The sequence below is a fragment of the Rhinopithecus bieti genome, unplaced genomic scaffold (assembly GCF_001698545.2).
Source record: "Rhinopithecus bieti isolate Rb0 unplaced genomic scaffold, ASM169854v2 scaffold_10685, whole genome shotgun sequence".
NCBI classification, from domain to species: domain Eukaryota; kingdom Metazoa; phylum Chordata; class Mammalia; order Primates; family Cercopithecidae; genus Rhinopithecus; species Rhinopithecus bieti.
In genome coordinates this window covers 219,160-229,436 of record NW_016806950.1, presented here as the reverse complement: position 1 = coordinate 229,436, position 10,277 = coordinate 219,160, and the positions used below count along the sequence as shown (strand labels likewise).

Genomic DNA, 10,277 nt, shown 5'->3' with positions numbered 1-10,277 from the left:
CCCCACCCTCCCTTCCCACCCGACCCCCAACCCCCATCCCCAGTTCGAGCCGCCGCCCGAAAGGCTGGGCCGTCGTCTTAGGAGCAGTCGCCGCCGCCGCCACCTCCGCCATGGAGCTGATCACCATCCTCGAGAAGACCGTGTCTCCCGGTAGGACGCAGGAGCCGGGGGTCGGGCTGAGGTGATTGGGGTGGGGGAGGGGAGGCCCGGCCCCTCTGACCCCGCTCCGTCTCCCACTTTTCTCCCCCCAGATCGGCTGGAGCTGGAAGCGGCGCAGAAGTTCCTGGAGCGTGCGGCCGTGGAGAACCTGGTGCGTGCTACCCCGCCGCGCCCATCCCGCCGCGTCCCCATCCCCTGCGTGCGGGGCCTTCCCGCCCTTCGGGAGGCCCAGGCCTCGGGAACCTACCCCGCCCCATCCCGTCCCCCTCCCCCCAACCGTGTCCAACCTAACCCCGCCATCGGGAAGCCGGTGGGTGTGTCCCGCCCCGGGCCCCGCGACTGGCCAATGGCGCGGTGCGCCGGGCTGCCTGCCGCCCAATCATTGCGCGGCCTGAGGGCGGCGGTGCAGCGGGAGGGAGAAAGAGGGAGGGAAGGGAAGTTAGGTTGCGCGGCGCTGCGTGTTCAGCAGGGGTGGGGGTGGGGGAGTCGGGCCTAGGGGCCATGTGGAAGCTCTGCGCCCGGTTGCCCTCCCTGTCTGACCCCGGCCGGCTTATCCTTCCTGTCCCGTGGCCCCTGTGGCTCTCTCCACCTAGAGCTCTGCCCTTTCCTCGCTACCTTGGTCTGTGCTCATGGCCAGGCCTGGCACCCGACTGCCTCTTAATCCATTTTCACTAATATTTTTCCCTCTTCTGCCCGGTTATTCCTCTCGGGGTGTTTTCTTTTTCTTCCTTTTTTTCCTTCTGACCTGGATGAATAGAGACCTAATCACTAGGGATCTGTACCCAGACAACAGTCTGAGGCTCATCTTTGAGATCAGGCCTGTTTCCTGATGAAATCACAGAGGAAAGTTACTCGTTTTTCATATTTTAAAATGTAAGGGGTCCGGAGAAAATGAAGCTAAGTCCGCTAGAGACTGGTCCTTTGTACAAAAATGTGGGATGGATTGGTTGAAACAGCCTAGATGCCAGTTAAGTTTCTCTTTGGTGTCCATCTCCTATTGGGAGATGGGGTCGGAGGGAAGGATTGGATGATACTTGACATCTTTGAGAAAGGTAATAGGAAATAAGTCTGAATAACATTGTAACCATATGTGTTTCTTTGTGTTATATAGGCAAAATGTCAACATCAACAAAGTGACAAGGCTTATACAGACTGTCTTTGAATGATTTTTTTTGTTGTTGTTCTTCATATGTGCCAATTTTTACAACTAACCTGTTTATCCTTTCCTAGAAGAGATTTTTCCACTAGTATAGGCTGATAATTCCATTTTAGGGTTATTATTCATGTTTCTGCTTCTGCTAATTTTGCAAGAAGCTTTTTATCTTATTCCTAACATTCTTAACATTCTTTAGTGGTACATAATTAATAAAGCTTTTAAGAATTATCTTCTGCTGTGATTGCAGAACTTGTTAGCAGTAAGAAAAATGTATCTGCTTTTGGCTTTTCCTGCTAACTTTGCTGTTTGGGCACGGTTTTTTTGCTGGAGAGAGAGGTGTGTGTGTGAAAGTTTTAAACAAAGGGAGTAGTTTTTGAGGGCTGTGGATTACAAAAGGTTACAAAAGAACATGCTTTTCAGGGATCCACTGTATTCCTCAACTAAAGTCCAAATGTATAGGAGCAAGTAATTGTTGATTATTAGATACAAAGTTATTTTTCTTGAACAGCTTGCCTGAACATTTTTTTCTTTCATTTTTCCCTATTTCTAAATATCTTATCACTTTTCCTTATAAATCCGCTTTATTCATTGTTACCTTTTTGCTGAGTGCCCATAAATAAAACGGAGGATGAGGCTCCTAAGTTTGTTTAGGCTTATCTGTACTTCCCTCTCTCATAAAAGATCACCTCCTTCCATGGGATGAAAAGCTACCCTGCTGCTGCCATGAGATGGAAAGTTGGATCATTCTTTTGGGACCAAGGTTTTTGAAATTTAGATAAACAGTTTTATTTTCTACCCACGTCGTAACAGCCATTCATTCAAGTACCAGACATTATTAAGAATTCTTGGGACACCTCAGTATACATAGAAGACTGACTACCATACTCTAAAACCTTGCAATTCAGGGAGTATAACGTGACAATTTGGGTACTAGGAATGATTTTGATAGGAAAATCTGCAATTCCTCATTAAGTGCTAGGCTCCATGAGAAAAGTGGAAGACTTCCTGTTATATACTAAGTAATATTTTTATAGAAGTCTTGTAGCAAGTATTTTGTGGTTTCCTGAGATGCTTATGATATACCAAAAAAAAATTAGACATTAGTTCCCCCCCCCGCCCCTCCTCCGGTGGTTCAGTGCTCCATAAATTATCCTCAGTTGTGGAAATTCCTAAGATAATTTTATTTACAAATTTATCTTCCCTTAACAGCCCACTTTCCTTGTGGAACTGTCCAGAGTGCTGGCAAATCCAGGAAATAGTCAGGTTGCCAGAGTTGCAGCTGGTCTACAAATCAAGAACTCTTTGACATCTAAAGATCCAGATATCAAGGCACAATATCAGCAGAGGTGGCTTGCTATTGATGCTAATGCTCGACGAGAAGTCAAGAACTATGTGAGTAACACTCATCTGTTTGGTTATATTGCCTAGAGAACAAGAAATTGCTTTCTCAGATCTTTTGCTATTTGCATGGGATAGAGCTGACAGTGTGATAGGTTTCTGGGACCTGAACTTCACCTAAAGATAAAAATTGTCTTTGTCTTAAATCTTTCTCAACACAGCTTGTCCATTCCCACTAATGGATTGGAATTCTGTTTAGATGATTGAGGTAGGCTGCAGCAGCTTGGGAAACTTTTGTGTGTCATAATTTGTAAAAATCTGTTTGGCAAATGGGAGTAGTGTATACATTGGTGCTGCATACCCACATCATTTAGGGAATTTGTTAATATGTATTTCCAAGCTCTCCAGAAATTCTGATTTGGTACTTCTGGAGTACAGCTCAGGGACTTTTTTTTTTTGGGGGGGACGGAGTCTTGCTCTGTTGCCCAGGCTGGAGTGCAATGGCATGATCTTGGCTCACTGCAACCTCCACCTCCCGGGTTCAAGAAGTTCTCTGCCTCAGCCTCCCAAGTAGCTGGGATTACAGGCACCCGTTACCACGCCCAGCTAATTTTTGTATTTTTAGTAGAGACGGGGGTTCACCATCTTGGCTAGAGTGATCTTGAACTCCTGACCTCATGATCCATCTGCCTCTGCCTCCCAAAGTGCTGGGATTACAGGCATGAGCCACTGCGCCTGGCCAAGGGATGTGTTTTAAACTGTCTCCCCAAGTGATTATCCAATCAACCAGCATCTGGCTCTTGTTGAACTTCTGTTTAAATCTCAATCTTTGGTGGTTTAGCATGGCACTATGTGGAGTCAGAAGGAAAGTTACATGATCTCTTGGGCCTTGGAGGCCCAAAGAGTTTGTGAAATAGGAGTGTGACATTAATGGCGTTTTATCTGCTTAGCAAATTGTAAAAAAAACTTTCTTCAGAAACACTTGACATTTTTCCCAGGGCATTTAGAGTGGGATGAATTCTGGGGAGAAAAGGTGATGAATTTTGAATCATGACATTCTTGTTACTATCTTGTTAAATTAGAAATTCATAGTTCTAAATGAAGCAAAGGATTCAGAATATATGGACTGGTGTTTGGTTTTGTATTTTTGCTTGTTTGTTTGTATTTTTTGAGAGGGAGTCTTGCTTTGTTGCCCAGGCTGGAGTGCAATGGCGCAATCTCGGCTCACTGCAACCTCCACCTCCTGGGTTCAAGTGATTCTCCTGCTCCAGCCTTCTGAGTAGCCGGGATTACAGGCGCACGCCACTAGGCTGGCTAATTAATTTTTGTATTTTTAGTAGAGACGGGGTTTCACCATGTTGGCCAGGCTAGTCTTGAACTCCTGACCTCTGATGATCTGCCTGCCTGTCTTCCCAAAGTACTGGGATTACAGGCGTGAGCCACTTCGCCTGGCTGTTGTTTTTAAATTAAGTTCTTTAGTGATCTGTGTTACATGGGTAAGGCACAAAGAGGAGTGAGTTAAATATCTGTGCAATCATCATTTTGTACTTGGTATCTGAGTGGAAACTAGTAGGGAATTCTTACATATGTACTTGTGCAGGTCATGGTTATGCACATCATACTTGCTAATTACTGGTTCTAGATATCAGCGTTAGGTAAAGTAGTGCCCTGTAAGGCAGCAACTTCTCTATCTAGTTGTGTACCTCCTTCTGTCACCAATTTTGCATACCCATGATAGGGAGCCAGCTTATTAAATCCAACTTGGTTTCAAATCTTTTTGGAATATGTAGAGCTGTTTCTATTCATGTTGGGTCTGCTTGTGTAATAACAACATTTTAATTCCTTCTCTCTCAGCTAAGTGACATAAATGGAAGTATATTTTATCACTGGAAATCTCGATACTGATAGTGCCCATTCAGTTTCTCATCTTCTTAAATTACACGCTAGTAAATGGGATAAGATGTAATTGGAATTGGAATTGGCTTATTTTTTGGCACATCACTCTTAACACCAACCTTTAGAAAAAACAAGTGGGCGCAGTGGCTCATGCCTGTTATCCCAGCATTTTGAGAGGCTGAGGCAAGTGGATCACCTGAGGTCAGGAGTTCGAGACCAGCCTGGCCAGCATGGCAAAACCCTGTCTCTACTAAAAATACAAAAATTAGCTAGCTGTGGTGGGGGGTACCCGTAGTCCCAGCTACTCAGGGGGCTTAGACAGGAGAATTGCTTGACCCTGGGAGACAGAGATTGCGGTGAGCTAAGTTTGTGCCATTGCATTCCAGGCTGGGTGACAGAGTGAGAGACTCTGTTTCTTAAAAATAAATAAATAAATATTAGATAATTTGTATAGTCATGGTTAAGCCCTTGGGCATGGGGGAAAAAAAAGCTAACAGTTACCTTGGCCTTTTTCTCTTTCATAGCACAACTGATAATTAATACTACGTTTCACTGTCGGTGATCTTTTTTGAAATCTGGGTACTGGGGCACAATTGAGCCAGTTTCTCTTTTTTGATAATTGAATATTACTATTAAGGTTACCTCTAGTTTAAACAGAAAACTTTTAGTATCCAGGAGTTGGACATTTGTAGTTTCTTAATCACCTCAAGTAATATGGAGTCTTCAGAAAGCAATCTAAAGGAAAAAGGTAAAGGTAGAATGGGATTCAGTGCACTCCACATTTGTACTAGGATATGATGTAGTGCGCTGTGAAGGCACCCTGGACTTGGGTTAATAATATCCATTCAGCCTCTGGCATTTTGGACAATTCACCTTGTTTTTCCCCCTTGTTCCCTCATGTCTTTGACATACAGTTTTTGTCCATTCTAGCTCTGCTGGTCCTCCAGAGCAAAGCCTTTCATTCAACATCAATCAGGACTGTTTGGTGTTGGTAGAGCTGATGGGGGTGGGGGCCAGGGATGATGATATACCATATAAGAAGGAAAGGGGGAGTTCATTATTGGTACTAGCTGCAAAGCAGGATACTAAGTGATCCGACCCAGTCAGCAGAGCTGGTCTGAATATCTGGCAGCTATTCTTTGTCCTGTATTCATGCCAGAACAGTTAACTGTTTGCCTTTGAGTGGACTGGTGATTCTTAGTGAGTTCATTGACTGAATTAGCTGATCATGGTAATGATTAACTCGAGGTCAATTGTGACTTCATCTTTTATCATACCTGTGCCATTACCCTTTACATAAGTGGTGGTGTGGTTACCATGTCAAGCGAGACATGTTTGACAATTGGATCTTGTTTTCACATCTGGCTAGATTCTGTCAGTGGTAGAGAGAACAGTTCTTTGATTCTTGGGCAAACAGAACAAATCCTTTCAAATTGGAAGTTATATAAAGATAAGTTCATGGGTGTTATTAACATCAGCAACTTTGTTTTTGTATTTAGTGATGTTGTTACTTGACCAAGGCTTTTCTATGTAAGTCACCCAGAGTGCTGGGTTGTCAGTAATTAGAAGGAAAACGTTTTGTTTCAGCCCACGTCTCATGAGTGAGATCTCCTTGGATCAGGTTAGACAGTGATTTACTGTGAATCAGACCCACCTGAATGCCCCAGAACTAGCTTCATTTTAGTGTCCATGTCTGTCCACAAAACGAGGTTGTTATTGTTATAACAGCAACAATGAGCCTAGAAGATGAGTTTTGTCCCCATCTCTCTCCTTTGCCATTTATTGCTACCTCCCCTTGTAACTTCTGGTTTCCCATCTCGTGTTGAAGGTTGAAGTGAGGTGTGTTGTTTTGGAGAATTCCTTTTGGAAGCAGGGGATGACTGGTTTTATTTCTAGGTTCTGGGGCAGTGTTGATTATGCTGATGTTGCTACTGTGCTGGATTTTTCTGACAGCCTTTTCTACTTCTCCATATTATAGATAAGAATTCTGAGGCCAGGCACGGTGGCTCATGCCTGTAATCCCAGCACTTTGGTAGGCCGAGGTGGGTGGATCACCTGAGGTCAGGAGTTGGAGACTAGCCTGGCCAACATGGTGAAACCCCGTCTACTAAAAATACAAAAACTAACTGAGCGTGGTGGCAGGCGCCTGTAACCCCAGCTACTTGGGGGGAGGTGCTAAGGCAGGAGAATCTCTTGAACCTGGGAGGCGGAGGTTGCAGTGAGCCGAGATTGCACCATCACGTTCTAGCCTGGGGGACAAGAGCGAGACTTTGTCTCAAAAAAAATAATAATAATAATTCTGAGGCAGCTGCCTGGGCGCAGTGGCTCATACCTGTAATCCTAGCACTTTGGGAAGCCAGGAATTTGAGACCAGCCTTGGCAACATAGGGAGACCCCCATCTCTACAAAAAATCCAAAAATGTTAGCTAGGTGGGATGGCACGTGCCTGTAAGTCTAAGCTACTTGGGGAGGCCTGGGAGGTCGAGGCTGCAGTATCATTGTGCCACTGCACTATGGTTATGCTACTGCACTCCACCATGGACAACAGAGTAAGGCCTTGTATTTTCCTTTTTTTTTTTTTTTTTTTTTTTTTTTAAGAGCCTGGACAATATGGTGATGCCCTGTCTCTACAAAAAATAGTTGGGTGTGTCGGCATATCCACCCCTGTAGTTCACGTACTCAGGAGGCTGAGGCGGGAGGATAGATTGCACCATAGAGGTGAGGCTACAGTGAGCTGGGATGGTGCCACTGCACTCCAGTCCAGGCAACAGAGTGAGACCCTGTCTTAAGAAAGAAAAAAAAAAAAGAATTCAGAGACACTAATATAAGAAGTGTGGTGGTGGGCAAAATGTGGTCAAATAGTGTTAGAAATTTGTATCTTGGGCCGGGCGCGGTTGCTCAAGCCTGTAATCCCAGCACTTTGGGAGGCCGAGACGGGCAGATCACGAGGTCAGGAGATCGAGACCATCCCTGCTAACACGGTGAAACCCCGTCTCTACCAAAAAATACAAAAAAAACACTAGCAGGGTGAGGTGGCGGGCGCCTGTAGTCCCAGCTACTTAGGAGGCTGAGGCAGGAGAATGGCATAAACCTGGGAGGCGGAGCTTGCAGTGAGCTGAGATCCAGCTACTGCACTTCAGCCTGGGCGACAGAGCGAGACTCCGTCTCAAAAAAAAAAAAAAAGAAAAAAAAAGAAATTTGTATCTTTTGTCTTTTTTGGTGCAGGTTTTGCAGACATTGGGCACAGAAACTTACCGGCCTAGTTCTGCCTCACAGTGTGTGGCTGGTATTGCTTGTGCAGAGATCCCAGTAAACCAGTGGCCAGAACTCATTCCTCAGCTGGTGGCCAATGTCACAAACCCCAACAGCACAGAGCACATGAAGGAGTCGACATTGGAAGCTATCGGTTATATTTGCCAAGATATAGTAAGTGCTTGCCTAATGTATTTGGTTTATATACCTCTGATTGCCTCTAGCTGTGACATGAATGATATTGGTACTACCTTATTGAATCACGAAGAAAGCCAAGCTAAATTGCACAGTGTTTTGAAAGTAAGACTGATTTATTTCCCTTAGGCCTCTGTCTTCACATTACTAATCATGCCCTAAAGTTAAGAAACTTGAGGATCGCAAACTGAAAACAGAAGTCCCTGTTTGAAGAGTCTTAGATTCTAGACTTACATAATGAGGATATTCTCATTTGGAGCATCCCTGACCAATCCTTTTTCTTAAGATCCTGAATGTACCATGATTGTTGGGTGCATTTTAATTTACTACATTACGGAAAGTTTTGCCAACACTTGATGTAGTTGGTTTAGCCACTGGAGACAAGGTATTTTAGATGCAGCCCTCCCAGCACTATTGTTCCTGATGAGGTTACCACTCTTGGTGTCTATTTTAATATATAGACTTTATGAAACACAGGAGCCCACAGCACTTGACCTGGACTTAGACTCCCTCGATGTGCCCAGGTGTTGATTCTTGGCCTTGGCCCTTAAATGTCCTGAAGCTTTACTGTAGAGTACAGATGGCCTGGAAAACACGAGCAGACTGCCATCTCCATTTGCACAGAAGGGGGAAAAAAGCTAATATTACCTCATACCCAGAGTCATTATACTAAGAAGTCAAAGATGAAGTTGATGAATTTGACTTGCTTTCATTCAGTTTTGGACTGCCAGTACCATGAGATACTTTGCAGGTGGTTTGCAGTTTTATTCCCAAATGGAAATGAGTGGGGAAGGATCACCAAGTCATGATTCTTTCTTGAGTGAATTTTACAGTTAAAAGGACTGCCAATTAAGCCAGGCGCAGTAGCTTACACCTGTAGTCCCAGCTGCTTGGGAAGCGGAGGTGGGAGGATAACTTGAACCCAGGAATTTGAGGGTGCAGTGCACTGTGGTAGTGCCTATGAATAGCCACTGCACTTCAGTCTGGGCAGTATAGACCCTGTCTCTTAACAGAGAAAGGACTGCTGATTAGTCGTTAACTCCTTATGGCAGTCTTCTGGAGTGGATTGATCCCAACACCCTCCTCAGGTACCAAAATCCTCAGATGTTCAAGTCTGTTATATAAAATGGTATAGTATTTGCATATAACCTATGCACATCCTCCCATATACTTTATACTTTAAATCATCTCTAGAATACTTACAATACCTAATTCAATGTAAACGCTATATTAATAGTTGGTATACTATATTAAGGGAATGATGACAAGAAAAAAAGGTGTACACGCACCTTTTGGTGCAGTACAAATGCAACCATCCATTTTTTTTCCTCTAAATATTTTCAATCCATAGTTGCTTGAGTCCACAGATGTGTAACCCATGGCTGTAGAGGGCCGACTGTATATTCATTGCACTTCTCTGCTTGTTACAGGACCCAGAGCAGCTACAAGATAAATCTAACGAGATTCTGACTGCCATAATCCAGGGGATGAGGAAAGAAGAGCCTAGTAATAATGTGAAGCTAGCTGCAACTAATGCACTCCTGAACTCATTGGAGTTCACCAAAGCAAACTTTGATAAAGAGGTAAGTTTTTTCACAATAAGGTATAGATTCAGACAGTAAAGGATGAAAGAGTTAAATGTTAGTTTTTTGTTTTGTTTTCTTAAGTTTATGATTTAGAAACTACCACCTACTTAAAAGTATTTGTTTCCAGTTTAGTCCAGTTTGTATTGTGTGAGATATGCCCATGGAGTGTTTGCCATTTCTCATCATGCTTTTGGAAATAAAGTGTTTCTGAGCTTAGGTTTTTCCTTTTGCAGTCCGAAGTGTGGAATGTTGTTGGGTTTTTTAAAATTATAGGGCATGGTGGTGCATACTTGTACTCCAGCTACTTCAGAGGCTGAGACGGGAGGATTGCTTGAGGCCAGTTGTTCAAGGTCAGCCTGGGCAACAAAGTCAGATGTAGTCTCTTAAAAAAAAAGAAAGAAGTAGGCTGGGCACAGTGGCTTAAGCATGTAATCCCAGCACTTTGGGAGGCCGGAGGGGGGGGGGGGGGGGATCATCAGGTCACGAGTTCGAGACCAGCCTGACCAACATGGTGAAACCCCATCTCTACTAAAAATACAAAAAAATTAGCCGGGCGTGGTGGCATGCGCCTGTAATCCCAGCTACTCAGGAGGCCGAGGCAGGAGAATCACTTGAACCTGGGAGGCAGAGGTTGCAGTGAGCTGAGATTGCACCACTGTATTCCAGCCTGAGCAACAGAGCAAGACTGTCTCAAA

The 10,277-nt window shown here is 44.3% G+C and overlaps 1 protein-coding gene across 1 annotated transcript in view; it reads left to right on the top strand.

The window, feature by feature from the left end:
* Positions 1-6: 6 nt before the first annotated feature.
* The window catches only part of KPNB1 (karyopherin subunit beta 1), a 33,782-nt gene continuing 23,511 nt past the window's right edge, over positions 7-10,277 (top strand). Inside the window, exons 1-5 of the mRNA XM_017878981.1 lie at positions 7-150; positions 252-310; positions 2,525-2,707; positions 7,775-7,975; positions 9,427-9,579. Coding sequence (XP_017734470.1) covers positions 111-150; positions 252-310; positions 2,525-2,707; positions 7,775-7,975; positions 9,427-9,579 — 636 coding nt within the window. The 5' untranslated portion in view covers positions 7-110. The remainder of the gene's footprint in view (positions 151-251; positions 311-2,524; positions 2,708-7,774; positions 7,976-9,426; positions 9,580-10,277) is intronic.